Here is an 18,645-nt window from a genome sequence, read left to right on the forward strand (position 1 = left end):
GTAGGAGTGACTCAGAATTAATTAGACTGACTTCACCTTGAATTTATTAGATTGATAACACCTTACTCTTAAATATTCGTACTGAACAAACATTTCATGGCTGTCTTTTGTATTGACTCCTTCATTAAACAGTAAAAAGCTTTCTCAGATTTTGAACTGGGACAATATCAGTACATACCAATTTTCAACTGGGTTAGTGAGTCACAAAAATTAGTTATAAAGTATTCATTGATGGAAGCATACATTGTTGGCAGATTCATTCAAGCTTTAACTACTTAGTCCATCATGTTATGAAAGGCACTATAGAAACATAATCCCTTTTGCAAAGAGATAAAATTAGTGACCTAAACTGCAACTGTTGATGCATCATCACCAACTTGAAACCAGCTCCCTCATGTGGTGAGGATGAGAAGCTCTTACAAGCCACATATTGTAATAAAGCTTACTTCTAGGGCTGTCTTATTGTAAACAAGGTGATCCTACTTATTTTAGTGTGCTCCCTTCAATGTTACAAATCAGAAAATGCAGGGTTTCAGTGTCTGTTTTCAACAGTGTCCTTTAAATACAGGTATAGAAATAAAAAGAGTAATTCTTTTAAAATAAAAGGGACTTTATTCTCTAAACAAGTCCACCATATCTATCCAAAATCCACTGAAGTTTCCTTTTGAACCAACTGAGGTGCGGAATAGATTTACAGTGCAAAGTTAGTGAATGGGTTCTACTCACCTGCACAAAACCTGAAACTCATGCGAGGCTGAATAAGCTTTACCACATTTATCATTGGTAAAGATAACACTACTCTTACTCAGTTACAGTAAATTAGTAAAATTAATTTAGCTTCCCACCATCAACCCAGGCAATCCCTTCCCACCCTCCAAACACCAGCACTACCAATCCTGTTTAATCCATGAGTGATGTCACTCAATGATCACCTTCATCATTAATTGCAAGGCAAAAGACGTTCAATGAATTTCAAATATTTTTCACAGTACTATTTGTATTTCCAAATTTTTGTTATCTGCTTAGACAAATAACTTACCTCATTCCTGAGTTTCTCGAGTTCTTTGTCTCTATCTGTGATCAAGGCACTAGTAGTAGTGATGGATTTCTGCAAGGACTTTTTGTCTTCATCAAACTCTTTCTTTAATAAAGATTCTCTGCAGACAAATGAAATCTCTCAGAAAGCTATCAAATCACAGATGCTTCAAAAAGAATAAATTTTAGTTTCACATTCACTGGTATACAGCAGCATAGAGCTGTCCAAAATTAACCAAATTTGAGCTACTATCAAAATTCAATATGCATTAAATACTCTTTAAAATACTTTTTGTACTTCTTTTGAGAAATAGGAAATCTGATACTTACATTTTCACTGATTCTTGTGTCAACATTGTGACATTTTAGGACTGCAGTAAGACACAAAAACTATTCCAAAGTAGATTGGGCCACACTGACACCAAATTGCACTTTCGGTCATCTGAACATGCATTGTTTTGCATACCAATGACTGTATCCATGTTACTAGTACAGTTTAACAACATTGTATATTTTACTGTTAAAATAATTTAACAGAAAAAAAACACAAAATTCACTTAGAATTTACATCCATAAAAGGCACATGATGCCAAGCAACAGTTACATGCATAGCTTTACTACCATTACTAGTGCCATGCAAATATATATCTGTTGTGATTCCTGCTGAGATCTGCATGATTCCTCTCTGAAATTGGTACTGGCCTGAACTTTCAAACAGACTATAATTACAATGACACACATTTCAGCACAGATGAGGAAGCGTTCACATCCAGCAGGCAAAGAGCAGGTTCATTAAGACACAAATAGCATGCTGAACGAAATGAAACCAATTCTTTGAGCGGAGAAGGCAATATAAATTGCTAAATTGATTTCCATGCTATCAGTCATAAACAGGAATGAGAAAACTAAGTGGAGAATCTGGGTTTTAAAGCAATAGAACTCAATATTCATTATGAGTTACCCTGGCCTTCTGACAGCTATTTGTACTTATTGCCCAGTGCAAAAAAGTGTTTAAAATATCAGATAAACAGAACAAAATTAGCAACTGAAACATTAAATTTGGCCTGCCCCAATGTTTGCAATATTGTGTGTCAAGGTGAAGAAAACTGTTTCCAAAACACTTCAAAGATCACTCATTTCATTATGGCAAATATGTTTCAGAATTCATATATGACTTAAGTTTCAAATGTTTTCCTGCAATACCTTGGAATTCTGAACTCCGTATCTATCTAAATAATGCTTTTTTAAAAATTCTTCCCACTAAAATAAGCCATTTCACATTTTTTCATATAGAATCCCTAGTGTGGAAAGAGGCCATTTGGCCGATAAAATCTGCACTGAACCTCCAAACAGCATCCCACCCATATCCCCATCCCATCAACCTATCCCTGTAAATCCACATTTACCTTCACTGATGCACCTCGCTTGCACCATACTGGCCACTAAAAGGCAATTTAGCATGGGCAATTCAATTTTTGGACTGTGGGAGGAAACCCAAACTGACATGAGGAAAATGTGCGAACTCCACAGTCACCCAAGGTTGGAATCAAATCCAGGTCCCTGGAAATGTGAGGCAGTAATACTAACCACTGAACTCACCATGCCACATACATCTTGCACTATCTGCCATATTTTTACCCACTTCCTCAACCCACCTATATTTCCTCTGCAACCTCCTTACGCCTTTCTCAACATATTTTCCTACAGTTACAAAGTTGAAAGCATGTATGGTCACTTTAAGATAGAAAATGCTTTTCTGAATTTAAAGTACAGCCACAGCTGCCAACTAAAGTCAGGCTGTTCCAAATGTAACAATTGGCTGTAAAATGGATACCTGGTGTTTTGGTTGTTGTTTTGACAACAATTTGAATTTAAACAATTAGTTGAAATTATGCCCAGGATACCAGAAGCCAATGGAATTTGAATTTTATTGTTTTGACACCTGGAAACCAATCAAATTATAAGAATTTAATATGTCAAGGAGCATATATAACCCGGTATTTTGAAAATTAGAGGGAGAGCAACTGCCGTAGAGCCAGAGAGCTAACTGCCCATCGAACATCTTGTTCTTAAAGAAATTAGAAACCACTCTCTATCAAAAGGTACCTTTTTCATACAAACCATACTCGCAGTAAAAAGAAAAGAAAAGATGACCCAGGGAGATCAGACAGAAGATTGAAGACAGTGGAGAAGACAGACTGCGTGGTCTTGAGATTAAGTTAATGTAATGTTCATAAGTGTGTTATTGGAATAGCATATTTTTATAGAGTTGGAGTCAAATAGTAAGTAGTGAATAGCTTTTGTTTAATGTTTACTATTAGGAGTTAGGAAAATAAATTGTTATTTTCTTTAAATAGTGGAATTTAGGAGTTCTGTCACTCATTTTAACAGATTATGGGTGTTTGGCTTCATTATCAGAGGAGTTAGAAATCCATGTTGTTACAGTTTGGTGCCGGGATTTGCGAGTGCCACAAGGATCGGTGCTGGATCCACTACTTTTTATCATTTATATAAATGATCTGGATCTGAGCATAAGAGGTATAGTGAGTAAGTTTGCAGATGACACCAAAATTGGAGGTGTAGTGGACAGTGAAGGTTACTTCAGATTACAACAGGATCTTAATCAGATGGGCCAATGGGTTTAGGAGTGGCAGATGGAGTTTAATTTAGATAAATGCGAGGTGCTGAATTTTGGGAAAACAAATCTTAGCAGGACTTATACACTTAATGGTAAGGTCTTGGAGAGTGTTGCTGAACAAAAAGAGACCTTGGAGTGCAGGTTCATAGCCCCTTGAAAGTGGAGTCGCAGGTAGATAGGATAGTGAAGGTGGCATTTGGTATGCTTTCCTTTATTGGTCAGAGTATTGAGTTGGGAGGTCATATTGCAGCTGTACAGGACATTGGTTAGGCCACTGTTAGAATACTGCGTGCAATTCTGGTCTCCTTCCTATCGCAAAGATGTTGTGAAACTTGAAAGGGTTCAGAAAAGATTTACAAGGATTGCCAGAATTGGAGGATTTGAGCTATAGGAAGACGTTGAATAGGCTCGGGCTGTTTTCCCTGGAGCGTTGGAAGCTGAGGGGTGACCTTACAGATGTTTTTAAAATCATGGGGAGCATGGATAGGATAAATAGACAAACTCTTTTCCCTGGGGGTGGGGGGGGTCAGAACTAGACGGCATAGGTTTAGGGTGAGAGCGTAAGATATAAAAGCGACCTAAGGGGCAACCTTTTCACGCACAGGGTGGTACGCGTACAAAATGAGCTGCCAGAAGAAGTAGTGGAGCCTGGTGCAATTGCAACATTTAAAAGCCATCTGGATAGGTATATGAATAGAAAGGGTCTGGAGGGATAAGGGCTGGGTGCTGGCAGGTGGGGTCAGATTGGGTTGGGATATCTGGTCGGCATGGACGAATTGGACCAAAGAGTTTGTTTCCGTGCTGTACATTTCTATGACTCTATAACATAAGACCATAAGACAGAGGAGTGGAAGTAAGGCCATTCGGCCCATCAAGTCCACTCCGCCATTTATCATGGCTGATGGGCATTTCAACTCCACTTACCCCCATTCTCCCCGTAGCCCTTAATTCCTTGTGACATCAAAAATTTATCAAGCTCTGCCTTGAAGACACTTAGCGTCCCGGTCTCCACTGCACTCCGCGGCAATGAATTCCTTAGGCCCACCACTCTCTGGCTGAAGAAATGTCTCCGCATTTCTGTTCTGAATTGACCCCCTCTAATTCTAAGGCTGTGCCCACGGGTCCTAGTCACCTCGCCTAATGGAAACAATTCCTTAGCGTCCACCCTTTCCAAGCCATTTATTATCTTGTAAATTTCTATTAAATCTCCCCTTAACCTTCTAAACTCCAACGAATACAATCCCAGGATCCTCAGCCGTTCCTCGTATGTTAGACCTGTCATTCCAGGGATCATCCGTGTGAATCTCCGCTGGACACGTTCCAGTGCCAGTATGTCCCTCCCGAGGTGTGGGGCCCAAAACTGAATACAGTACTCCAAATGGGGCCTAACCAGAGCTTTATAAAGTCTCAGTAGCACATCGCTGCTTTTATATTCCAATCCTCTTGAGATAAATATGATGAAGATGAAGGGAGAAAGTACTGATATATACAAATATGTTAAAACATTGCCACATTTTGATGAGAAGGATGTCGAAGCCTTCGTTATTTCATTTGAAAAATTGGCTAGGCCAATGGAGTGGTCAGAGAACTTGTGGATAATGCTAGTTCAGACTGTTAGGTACTACTAGTGAGGTGTTTGCAGCGCTGTTAGATGAAAGATCAGGAAACTATGCAGATATCAGAAAGGCTATTTTGAGTGCCTATCAATTGGTATGAGAAGCATAAGCAACCAGGTCAGACTTATGTTGAGATTGAAAGAATTAATCATAGCAATTTTGATAGATGGGTGCAGGCCTTAAAAATAGGTAAGACATGTAAAGCTCTAAGATAGATTATTCTGTTGGAGGAGTTTAAAAACTCACTTCCAGAGATAAGAACTTGTGGAATAACAAAAAGTTCAAGAAGTGAGAGCAGCACTCCGAAAGGTTTAATGCTCTCAAAGCCGCACAGGTCCAGAATGAAGTGGATGTGATGCTCAACAAAGGCGTCATCGAACTGAGTCAGAGTGAGTGGAGTGGCTATTGACCTCATGATTTTATAAACATCGATAAGGTCACCGCTCAATTTCATACTCCCCAGTGAAAAGAGTCCCAGCCTATCCAGCCGCTCTCTATAACTTAAACCCTCCAGTCCCACCAACTTCCTGGTAAATCTTTTCTGAACCCTCCTCAATTTGATAATATCCTTCCTATAGCAGGGCAGCCAGAATTGTGCACTGTATTCCAAAAGTGGCCTCACCAACCTCCTGCATAACTTCAACATGACGTTCCAACTCCTGCACTCAATATTCTGCAGAATTTCATCAGGATGCACGTGCATCCTATCGTAGGGAACAATGATCTCGCACAGTGAAATATATTTTAGAAAAATCCTCAAATATTAAGTATGCCCAACAATTATACACTATATTAACTTAAATAGGTGGCCATCATAATGGCTTTGTAAATCTGATGATCAAATTAGAAAATTAGACTGGTGTATCTAACAGCTCTGATGAAAATCTTATGTTTGAAATGTCGATTCTCCTGCTCCTTGGATGCTGCCTGACCAGCTGCGCTTTTCCAGCACCACACTCTTCGACCGGTGTATCTAACAATGCATTCTGAACCTAAAGCTCTCAAATATCTGGTTGGAAATTTGAAATTTAAAGACTAGATCCTGAAAATACCAGCATTATCTACAACTAATAGGAATCCAACAAGTATTCAAGTTAGTGAGACAAAGTATTAACATTTCTCTAAAACAAATTTAGTAGTGCTTTTTGTTTTTTTAAATTTGTATCAAAGGTTCCTTGCATCACCCAGATTCTCCTCTTACTATGAAAGTAAGAAAAAAGTCTAGTCATGAAGCAAATACCTTGAAGTGTTATTGGGCAAGCTTTAAAAATGCAAGATAACAAGAAGCACAAGTTAGAAACATGGAGGAAAAATGCAAATTACAATCCAGGAAGTTACAGAATTCCGCATTAAATGGTTTATTTCGTTAAAAAGCTGCTTGAAATAATTCACACAGAAGCAAGACACAGTAAAGGAAGGTTGCAGCCAAAGTATGTACAAAAAATATATTTCGATTGGTTTTGGCTACTTATTGTAACGTGGATAGACTTTTTTCAGTCTTACCATCAAAGACAGACAGATTTAGCAAGGACAGCAAAATTAGGAGAAGGAGAGAGAAAGGAGTGAGATGAAGTTTTATAAGTAGTGCAAAGACACAATGACACTTTGCAAGCCACAGTGACTTGTTTGACAAGCTTGCATTAGCACAGAAACACAAGTTAATGTTTATTGAAATAGCTATCCATTTACAACATTTACAGCACAGGTTCACTTGACATTTGGAAAATTAGAGACGATCAGGTTTCTGCTAACAACATCTGCAAATTTAATGGCTTCCTGATTTTTATTCCTGAAATAATTTGAGGGCTACCATGTTATTTTCCCACTAGATATAAGGTAGAATTTGCCATTTTAATCAGGCAATACTAATAACAGACATAGTCTAAGTTTTTTTATGCATTTAAGTTTAGTTGGACTGAAAGAGGTCATATTTTAAAAAGTGATTTTAGAAAAAATTAGGAATGTAAAATACTTCGAGCTCTCAAAGGATTTACATAGATTTTCAACAGTGACCCAAATAACTGATGAAGCATTTTAGTGACCTCAAATTTAAACACAAAAAAAATGAGAAAAAGTAATGGCCTAATTTTTAAAATGATAGAATCTAGTACGCTGAATTGGAATATACAGTTTTAACAGGGACATTGCTGCATTTGAAATGGAATTATGCTCATAACAATGCATTTTTCCATGTAAGAATGCTAAATGTTTCTCCTTCAGGACATGCATTCTAGACAAAATTGCACGAAATTAATAAGATCATTTTACTTTTCTATGCTATTCATAACTTGCACACAATTCAATTCAGATCAAGTCTGGTTTGCCTGCATCCATATATTCTGAGGACATTATATAGGACATCCATAGATGACATTCCTGCTATGTTCCTTTTTTCTACTCAACATGCTTAAACATGAAGCAGAAACAACAGCATTTCTTCTTTGATAAGATATAATGTTCTGGGCTTGACTGATCTCAACTAATCAAGATCTGGGTCACAGCACAAGCTCAACTTATTCCTTATCATTTGAAACTTGATACATTTTCTTTAAACAAACAAATTTAGACATTGAAATTAAGTGCAAAAAGGTTTTATGTATAAATGTCCCTTTTATCTTAAATAATTCTGTCACAGACAAATGACTGCAGGTTATTAAATAATATTGACATAACTCTACTTTCATAGGCATTTTTGTATTGTATTAACTGGAAAAAGTTTGAAAATTTCACTTTCTATTATAGTTTAATCCTGAATAATCTATTTACATACAGAAAATATGCAGCAAATCAGATAGCATCTATGGAACAAGAAACACATCTAACATTTCACAACAATACACTTTCATCACAATAGCTCTTCATAGGTCACTAAACTATTTCTCTCAGCTTTGGATGCTGCCAGACCTGCTGCAATTTTTAGTAGTTCTTACTTCAGATTTCCTACATGTGGAGTAATTACCTCTGGTAACATTTTTTAGGTCTCTTCACCATTTTAGCAGTAAAGTTTGAATACTAAATAAGCTTACAAATGTCTCGCTGTAATGACTAGCACTTCAAAAATAAAACAAAGAATCTTATGAATATTACAGTGCTAGAGTTACTTTTTTTGTTAAATCTGCTTCCTTTCTTTTACAGGAAGCCAGCCACAAAAATATTCCAAACATTAAAATTTTCAACTTGGGGAGTTTAATGGCAATGTAGCAAAGGTAAATTGTGAAATAGTAGTTTTTCTCTTCAGCAATCAGCAATTCTTAAGAGGCCAAGTATCAAAATGGCCTAAAATACTACTGAATTGTACATTCTGGAAGTGGAAGTTGTACATTCGATTTAAAATTGGGATCAATCTCTGCTTTCTAGCACATATAACTATTTTCACAGTGGTCCCACTTTTGGGCATCTCCAAGAAAATAGTCAGATTGTGACCATCATAAGAACAGTACAGTAAAGTTTGTCTAAATATCTGCAAGGAAAGAGTTATCAAATTTTGATTTTTGTTTTGGTGGTTTCTAATGAAAAAGTAAAATTGTCCTTCGCCAAAGCCTGGAATGCATTAACTGAACAACTCCAGTCCATTACTCAGACCAGGAATTGGACAAGCAAAACTTACCCATGAAAATGGAAATTGTATCATTTAAAAGCAATGTTGAATTGACTAATAATATTTAACGTAAAAATAATATACTGTGACTATGAAATACAGACATTTGATCTTTATTCTCCATTGAAAATTACAATGGTGAAATTATAGAATTATAAGAATCCCTGCAGTGTAAAAGCAGGCCATTCGGCCCATTGATGATTATGATTTAATTTTAATTATTGTAATTGATTAAGAATTTATAAATAAATTTGGAAAGTACTGGGAAAAATGGTTACGCACAAAGTGTATGTGCTTGTCCATCGACATAGTATATTATGATGGGCCAACTTAATAGTGCCATTACTGCAAAGCAGATGGCCATCAATTCCTGTTGGTTCTCTTTCCAGCAACCCAATCACTCCATTTAATTATATTTTTCTGTAATCGATAGGCATTTATATTTAACAGATAAGTTACATCTGCATTATTTAAAAGCTGATTTGGTTAAATACTGTGCTAAAATGTCCCCCTGACATACATGGATATTTTGAGGTGCATACATAGGCATCATATGTCATAATGTGGAGGGCTTACCTTTTTTTCATTTCTAGCAGCTGATTATTGAGTGCAGATCGCTCCTCTTCGAGCTGAAAAGTATAAAGCAAAACTTTTTAGTTTGCAAAGTCTTTTAAGGACAGGCATCTACATTTATTGTCCAAATACTCAAGCTCCAATGAGCTACATAAAAATATTAATCCCAAACCAGTATTAGAATATGGATGCCATTAATAGTATCCAATATCTACATCTTTATCATAAAAATCACAATAAATGATTCGTGAATATTTAATTGCTAGCTTAATGAGATGAATGCTACACTTTGTGGCAAGCAGCACAGGAGAAGGCACACCAATATTTGCTATTTATTTCTGCAAAATCTTTCCCAGATGGTAAGGAAAATCATGCTTCAGAGACAAGGTCAACTGATGCTTTCAAAAGAGAATTGGATCATTATCAGAAAATTAAAGGTTTGCAGCACTCGAAGTGTCTATGAGGGCCAGCATAGACACTACGTGCAGAATGGCCTCCTATATTGCTGCAAACCATTCTATGATTCTAATGCAGATTGAATAAATGAGAGAAAAATGTGGACAGCTTTCATTAAGGTAGCCCCTTTAATACCTTGGAATGTTTCAAGTCACTTCACAAATGTATTTTCAAATAATGTGACACTGAGCTAACTATATGCTTGGTCAAACAGTTAGATTTTAGAGAGCACCTTAAAATAGTAGGACAATGACCAAAGAACAATACAGCATAGTATCAGGGCATTAGGCCTTCCAAGCCTTCGCTGACACATTTCCCCCTTCCATACTAAAACTGTGTAAACTTACAAGATACATATCTGTCTATTCCCTTCCCGTTCATGTATTCAGACAGGTGCTTCTTGAATGCTGGTATTGTGTCTGCTTCCACGACCTCCTCTGGCAGCACATTCCAAGCACTCACCACCCTTTGTGCAGAAAAACCTACCTTGCATATCTCTGTTAAACTCCCTCATCACTGGCACCTTGAACCTGTGTCCCCAAGTAATTGAGCCCTCTACCCTAGTGAAAAAAAAACTCACTTTCCACTCTATGCCCTTCACAAACTTATAAACTTCTGTCAGGTTGCCCCTCAACCTCTTGCATTCCAGTGAAAACAAACCCAGTCTATCCAACCTTTGTTCCTCGCTAAAATCCTCCATACCAGGCAACATTCTGGTAAAATTTCTGTGTACCCTTTCCAAAGCATCCATATCCTTCTGGTAGAGGTGATTTTAGAGATTAGGGAGAGGCAGCTGCAAGTGTGGCTGCCAACAGCACGGTACAGTATTAAACAATCGGGGTTACACAAGAGGCCAGAATTAGAAGATTCCAGGTTTCTTGGAGGGATGTAGGTCTGGAGGAGAAATCGGAAGAAAAGACGTCATGAAGGAATTTGATCGTAAATATTGGATAATTAAAATGGAGACATTATTTAACTAGAAGTTAATGTAGACCAGTGAAAATTTATGGGTTAACAAGGTCTTGTGTGCAATAGGACAATGACAGTAGAGATTTGGATGCCCTCAAATTCACAGAGGGTAGAAAATGGGAAGAAAGCCCATCCCGTAATAGTCAGGTTTAGAACTAACTAAGTGGAAGGCTTGGAAAAGGGTCTCAGCAAATTGTTAGGATCTATAATGTATTGTGTGGGAGTATAAACGAAGCAGATTCAAGTGTGGGTCTCAAAGGGGATATAAACAAGCAACTGAAGAAAAAAAAAGGATTGCATGGAAAAAGCCAGGAATAAGACTAGCAGGTTTGCTTTTGCAAAGAGGCAGCAAATACATGTTAAGTGGAACAGCTCCTTCTATGCTACGAAATGATGCATTTGCTCAATAAGATATATGCATTTCCACAAGAGATTTAACATGCCCCTAATATGAAGGATTAAACCTATAGTCATTAAGACTGCAAAGTGTAAAAAAAAATCTGATTTTTAAAAAATTATGAAACTCAATAATACTAATTTTGTTCAAATGGTTTTCCTTAGAAAATGAATGCAGTACACTTGGGTACAAATTTGAAAGGCACCATTTTTCAAAAATACTTAGGTGTTTAAAGTCAGGACTTAATTTTATTTTTGTTTCTTATTTCTTTCAGCCAGAGATAAAGAACATTGCATTTGTGTTGAAATGTTGGCTCTCCTAAAACATTTTATAGCCAATTAAATATCTTTGATGTGCAGTCATTATTGCAACGTAATAAAATGTTGGAAGCCAGGTTACACACAGCAGTGAAATAAATGACAACATTTAGCCAGGTGAAGGGACCTGATGAGGTACTTTTCACACACAGGCTGGTGTGTATATGCAATGTGTTGCCAGAGGATGGGTACAACATTTAAAAGACATTTGGATAGAAAAGGTTTAGAGAGATATGGGCCAAATGCAAGCAAATGGGACGAGTTCGGTTTAGGAATCCTGGTTGGTATGTAAGAGTTGCATTAAAGGGTCTGTTTCCATGCTGTATGACTCTAACTCTTCCTTATTTTCTTCAAATAGTGACACAGATCTTTTACATTCATCTGGTAAAGTTGAAAGACCTTGATTTTACATTGAACCTCCAGTGTAGTACTTCAACACAAATTATAAGGCATCCTTGATGACTTGCTCAAATATTTTAGCATGGGTTTTGGATACACAACGTTCTGAGATATGAAAGTGCTACCATTAAGCCAAGACACTCAGTCATAGAGAGGTACAGCACGGAAACAGACCCCGGCTGACCAGGTATCCCAACCCAATCTAGTCCCACCTGCCAGCACCTGACCCATATCCCTCCAAACCCTTCCTATTCATATACCCATCCAGATGCCTTTTAAATGCTGCAATCGTTCTAGCCTCCACCACTTCCTCTGGCAGCTCATTCCATACACGTACCACCCTCTGCATGAAAAAGTTGCCCCTTTTACACCTTTTCCCTCTCACCCTAAACCTATGCCCTCTCGTTCTGGACTTCTCCACCCCAGAGAAAAGACTTTGCCGATTTATCCTATCCTTGCCCCTCATGATTTTATAAACCACTATAAAATCACTCCTCAGCCTCCAACACTGCAGGGAAAACAGCCCCAGCCTATTCAACCACTCCCTATAGCTCAAATCCTCCAACCCTGGCAACATTCTTGTAAATCTTTTCTGAGCCTTTTCAAGTTTCACAACATCCTTCCGATAGGAAGGAAACCAGATTTGCACGCAATATTCCACAAGTGGCCTAACCAATGTCCTGTACAGCCACAACATGACCTCCTAATTCTTGTACTCAATACTGTGACCAATAAAGGAAAGCATACCAGACGCCTTCTTCACTATCCTATCTACCTGCGATCCACTTTCAAGGAGCTATGAACCTGCACTCCAAGGTCTCTTTGTTCAGCAACAGTCTCCAAGACCTTATCATTACGTGTATAAGTCTGCTAATATTTGCTTTTCCAAAATACAGCACCTCACATTTATTTGAATTAAACACCACCTGCCACTCCTCAGCCCACTGGTCCATCTGATCAAGATCCCATTGTAATCTGAGGTAACCTTCTTCGCTGTCCACTACATCTCCAATTTTGGTGACATTAGCAAACTTACTAACTATACCTCTTAGGCTCACATCCAAATCATTTATATAACTGATGAAAAGTAGTGGACCCGCACCGATCCTTGTGGCACTCCACCGGTCACAGGCCTTCAGTCTGAAAAACAACCCGCCACCCTCTGTCTTCTACTTTTGAGCCAGTTCTGTATCAAAATGGCTAGTTCTCCCTGTATTCCATGAGATCTAACCTTGCTAACGAGTCTCCCATGGGGAACCTTGTCGAATGCCTTACTGAAGTCCATATACATTACGTCCACCGCTCTGCCCTCATCAATCCTCTTTGTCACTTCTTCAAAAAACTCAATCAAGTTTGTGAGACATGATTTCCCACGCACAAAGCCATGTTAACTATCCCTAATCAGTCCTTGCCTTTCCAAATACATGTACGTCCTGTCCCTCAGGATTCCCTCCGAAAACTTGCCCACCACCAATGTCAGGCACACTGGTCTGTAGTTCCCTAGCTTGTCCTTACCATCCTTAAACAGTAGCACCATGTTAGCCAACCTTCAGTCTTCCAGCACCTCATCTGTGACTATTGATGATACAAATATCTCAGTAAGGGGCCCAGCAATCACTTCCATAGCTTCCCACAAAGTCTTAGGGTACACCTGATCAGATCCTGGGGATTTATCCACTTTTATGCGTTTCAAGACATCCTGCACTTCCTCCTCTGTACTATGGACATTTTTTAAGATATCTCCATCTTTTTCCCTACATTCTATACCTTCCATGTCCTTTTCCACGGTAAACACTGAGGCAAAATACTTGTTTAGTATCTCCCCCATCTCCTGCTGTTCCACACAAAGGCCGCCTTGCTGATCTTTGAGGGGCCTTATTTTCTCCCTAGTTACTCTTTTGTCCTTAATGTATTTGTAAAAACCCTTTGGATTTTCTTTAACTTGACTTGCCAAAGCTATCTCATGTCCCCTTTGTGTCCTCCTGATTTCCCTCTTAAGTATACTCCTACTGCCTTGAAACTTTTAAGGATTCATTTGATCTATCTTGTCTATAACTTACATATGCTTCCTTCTTTTTCTTAACCAAACCCTCAATTTCTTTAGTCATCCAGCATCCTACGAGCCTTTCCTTTCACCCTTGAGAGAAAGTGAGGGCTGCAGATGCTGGAGATCAGAGCTGAAAATGTGTTGCTGGAAAAGCGCAGGTCAGGCAGCATCCAAGGAACAGGAGAATCGACGTTTCGGGCATAAGCTCTTCTTCAGGAATGAGGAAAGTGTGTCCAGCAGGCTAAGATAAAAGGTAGGGAGGAGGGACTTGGGGGAGGGGCTTTGGAAATGCGATAGGTGGAGGGAGGTCAAGGTGAGGGTGATAGGCCGGAATGGGGTGGGGGGCGGAGAGGTCAGGAAGATGATTGCAGGTTAGGAAGGCGGTGCTGAGTTCGAGGGATTTGACTGAGACAAGGTGGGGGGAGGGGAAATGAGGAAACTGGAGAAATCTGAGTTCATCCCTTGTGGTTGGAGGGTTCCCAGGCAGAAGATGAGGCGCTCTTCCTCCAACTGTCGTGTTGCCATGGTCTGGCAATGGAGGAGTCCAAGGACCTGCATATCCTTGGTGGAGTGGGAGGGGGAGTTAAAGTGTTGGGCTACGGGGTGGTTGGGTTGGTTGGTCCGGGTGTCCCAGAGGTGTTCTCTGAAACGTTCCGCAAGTAGGCGGCCTGTCTCCCCAATATAGAGGAGGCCACATTGGGTGCAGCGGATGCAATAGATGATGTGTGTGGAGGTGCAGGTGAATTTGTGGCGGATATGGAAGTGTCCCTTGGGGCCTTGGAGGGAAGTAAGGGGGGAGGTGTGGGCGCAAGTTTTGCATTTCTTGCGGTTGCAGGGGAAGGTGCCGGGAGTGGAGGTTGGGTTGGTGGGGGGTGTGGACCTGACGAGGGAGTCACGGAAGGAGTGGTCTTTTCGGAACGCTGATAGGGGAGGGTAGGGAAATATATCACTGGTGGTGGGGTCCGTTTGGAGGTGGTGGAAATGATGGCGGATGATACGTTGTACATGGAGGTTGGTGGGGTGTCAGGTGAGTGGGGTTCTGTCCTGGTGGCGGTTGGAGGGGCGGGGTTCAAGGGCGGAGGAGCGGGAAGTGGAAGAGATGCGGTGGAGGGCATCGTCGACTATGTCTGGCGGGAAATTGCGGTCCTTGAAGAAGGAGGCCATCTGGGTTGTACGGTTTTGGAACTGGCCCTCCTGGGAGCAGATGCGGCGGAGACGAAGGAATTGGGAATATGGGATGGCGTTTTTACAGGGGGCAGGGTGGGAGGAGGTGTAGTCTAGGTAGCTGTGGGAGTCGGTCGGTTTATAGTAGATGTCCGTGTCGATTCGGTCACCCGAGATAGAAATGGAAAGGTCTAGGAAAGGGAGGGAGGAGTCTGAGACGGTCCAGGTGAATTTGAGGTCGGGTGGAAGGTGTTGGTAAAGTGGATGAACTGTTCAACCTCCTCGTGGGAGCACGAGGCAGCGCCGATACAGTCATTGATGTAGTGGAGGAAAAGGTGGGGGGTGGTGCCAGTGTAGCTGCGGAAGATGGACTGTTCTACATATCCTACGAAGAGGCAGGCATAGCTGGGGCCCATGCAGGTGCCCATGGCTACTCCTTTGGTTTGGAGGAAGTGGGAGGATTGGAAAGAGAAGTTGTTCAGGGTGAGGACCCGTTCAGTCAGTCAGTTCCTTTCACTGAATATATTGTCTCTGGATTCTCGTTGTCTCATTTCTGAAGGCACTCATTTTTAATTTGTGCAGCTAATAATGTTAATAATCACCCGCTTTTCAATGATTTAAGGGCATTAATGGTTATTCTGTGTGTCATTGCAACCATTTACTGTGAAGGTTTACTGAAAGATAGGGGAGCAGAACAACTGAATCTAATTATAAAATTAACGGCACTGAAATAGACAGCGGGGAAATCTGCTATTAAGGCACAAACGTTCACTCCCTCCACCACTGACAGTACAGCTGGTGTGCATAGCCTACAAAATGCAGAGCAGAAACTCAGACTACTTAAACAACAGCTTCCAAACCCACGACCAGTACTATCCATAAGGATGAGGACTGCAGATTAATGGGAACATCAACTGCACATTTCCCTCCCAACCTGGGAGAGCATCCCACCACCCTCAAGCTGTTCGTTCACTGTCACTGAATCAAAAATCCTTCAACACCCTAACAGCATTGTAGGTGCACCTAATCATATGGATTGCATATGGTTCAAAGAGGTAGCTCACTACCACTTTCTCCTGGGCAATCAGGGATGGGCATGGCAATAAATGTTGGCCCAATCCAATGATGCTCAAATTCCCTGGACAAATTAAAAATAAAGTACAACTTAACTATAATTGGCCTTATTTTATTTTCCTGATGAGTCACTATCAGTTAAATAGAAAAACTACCAAAATATAAAAATACCAAGAAAACAGGGAGGATCTATTATTCTCATCTATTCATAATCTTCAATGTTTGCCTTATATTCTGAGCAGTTTTATGTTTGCCCCTTCACCCCTTTCCATTTATCCTGTAATTTTGGCCTTCTCTCTCCATTCAAGTGTTACCAACAATGGGTGCAATACATAGCACCCACTGGCTTTATTGCAGCACCATTGCTGTCTTTCAGCACAAGGCAAATTTTTTCCTACTAAATTTCATTTTTAAATAACAAGCTTATTAATACTTTGTATAGAAAAAGAAGTTTAGAAATCCTATCACATCAGCAATATTCAAGAATCCCACTGAAAGAGAGTCATAATCTTGATATAGTGTATTTATTCATTCCTAAAACTTTTGCATTAGACTAACAACTGTGCAATATCCTATGTATAAATGGTAGTTTCGTGAAGTCACTTATTATTAAGGACCAGAAGAAACATAAAAATAGAAATCAAGCACTTTTATCAAACTGCATGCCTTTACTTATCAATTATTAACTAATTAATATGGATTAGAATGGATTAGATAGAATGTACAGAGAAGCCAACCTCACTGCAAGCATCCAATGCCTCCCTCTTGCTTTAACTTCCAGGTTTTTAAATGACAATTAAATGATTAAAATGATGATTCAATACTGGTATGATACTGATGAGTTTTACAAATGTATTTAACAGGAAATAGAAAAGTGTATATAAACATCAGTAGTCTGGGAAGATACTATAGATATGTCCATTTAGCTAAATTTTTCAGCTTTTTTGTTGTGACAATAACCTAACAACATGAACAAAACATGTTATAGTAACATGAAATCAAAACTTCTGAAACTATTTTCATTTTCTGAACTGTACAGACCATTGTTAAATAGGTAAGCGAAGCTGCAGAATCCCTCAAATTGCACTGCCTGAAGAATTAGATAATTGGTGTAGGTGACTCAGACGGAAGGAAGAATATTGGCCAAGAGTTTTTAAAAAAAAATCAGACCATATTTAATTGAACAAATGAAACAGGACGAGTAGGCCACTTCGGCCCTCAAATCCATATGTCATTCAATAAGACAATGCCTGATTTGGTTGTGTCCTTAACGCCACAACCTGGTTGGTCAAATACAAACAGATGGCTGGAAAAATTCAGCAGGTCTGGCAGCATCTGTGGAGAGAGATAGAGATAATGTTTTTAGTCCAATATAGGAGTTCTGTTCTAAACCTGCTCACGTTCTCCAGCATTCTGTGTCAGTTTCAGAATCTGAAGTCTTTGACTATATCATTTGCAGTCTCCTGGTGCACTCATTGCAAACTATTTTCCTATTTTTGTGTTATCAGTGAGTATGACCAACAAGATTCAATGCAATAACTCATTAAGGTTTCTTAGACAGCAACTTCTAAACCTGTAACCTCTACCATCTGATTGCAGTAGATGCATGGAATCAATACTACTTGCAAGTTTCCCTCCAAGCCGTGCACCATTCTAATGTGTAATTACATCACTGTACTTTCATTGCCACTGGATCAAAATCCTTCCATACACCTGCATCATATGGAGTCCAGTGGTTCACCACTGGATCAAGTTCACCACCATTCTCTCCCTGACAATTCAGGGGTGGACAATAAATGCTAGCGGATCCAATGACATCCGCATCCCATGAATGACTAAGAGAGAAACAGCAAATCTAGCAATCATATGTTTGGCTCCTTTATCCAAGTTATTGATAGAGATTATAAGCAGTTGTGGCCTGAACATTGATTTCTGTTAAACATTACCCATTATGTCTTGCCAATCCAACATATTCTTTCTCATGTCAGTACAATATTAGATCTATTGAATTAAAAGAACTTTCATGTTTCTAGGTTCAAAGTAACTGATATAGACGTGGAGTACTTTTCATTCAATATTCAGCCAATATGTACAGAATGTCCTTACATAGGGATATTATAGACATAATTAAAATTTACATTGCATTAAAATGTATCTCTTCAGTGCTTTGCAAGTTTATTTTGTGCTGTCCTACTTTACACAAATGTGTCTTGCATACCAGAGGCTTGTCTCTCTCGGCCAAGTTGTCTATGAAAAAGAAAAGGTTACATATTTCCCAAATTACAACAGTAAAAGTAATTTGAAATTACTCCATTGCTTATAAATGGCTTTGAGATGTCCTGAGCTTACAAAATGCAAGTCT

At 39.3% G+C, this 18,645-nt stretch overlaps 1 protein-coding gene across 1 annotated transcript in view; it reads right to left on the bottom strand.

The window, feature by feature from the left end:
- Window positions 1–18,645, bottom strand: part of clip1a (CAP-GLY domain containing linker protein 1a) — a 146,006-nt gene that overhangs the window by 8,785 nt on the left and 118,576 nt on the right. Inside the window, exons 21-24 of the mRNA XM_087999795.1 lie at window positions 9,464–9,516; window positions 6,758–6,787; window positions 6,530–6,550; window positions 1,040–1,157 (exon numbers count right to left, since the gene is read on the bottom strand). Of these exons, the coding sequence (XP_087855921.1) occupies window positions 1,040–1,157; window positions 6,530–6,550; window positions 6,758–6,787; window positions 9,464–9,516 (222 nt within the window). The remainder of the gene's footprint in view (window positions 1–1,039; window positions 1,158–6,529; window positions 6,551–6,757; window positions 6,788–9,463; window positions 9,517–18,645) is intronic.

The sequence above is a fragment of the Chiloscyllium plagiosum genome, unplaced genomic scaffold, assembly GCF_037043375.1.
Source record: "Chiloscyllium plagiosum isolate Xiang-an unplaced genomic scaffold, Cpla_swu_hap1 HiC_scaffold_24, whole genome shotgun sequence".
Taxonomy (NCBI): Eukaryota; Metazoa; Chordata; class Chondrichthyes; order Orectolobiformes; family Hemiscylliidae; genus Chiloscyllium; species Chiloscyllium plagiosum.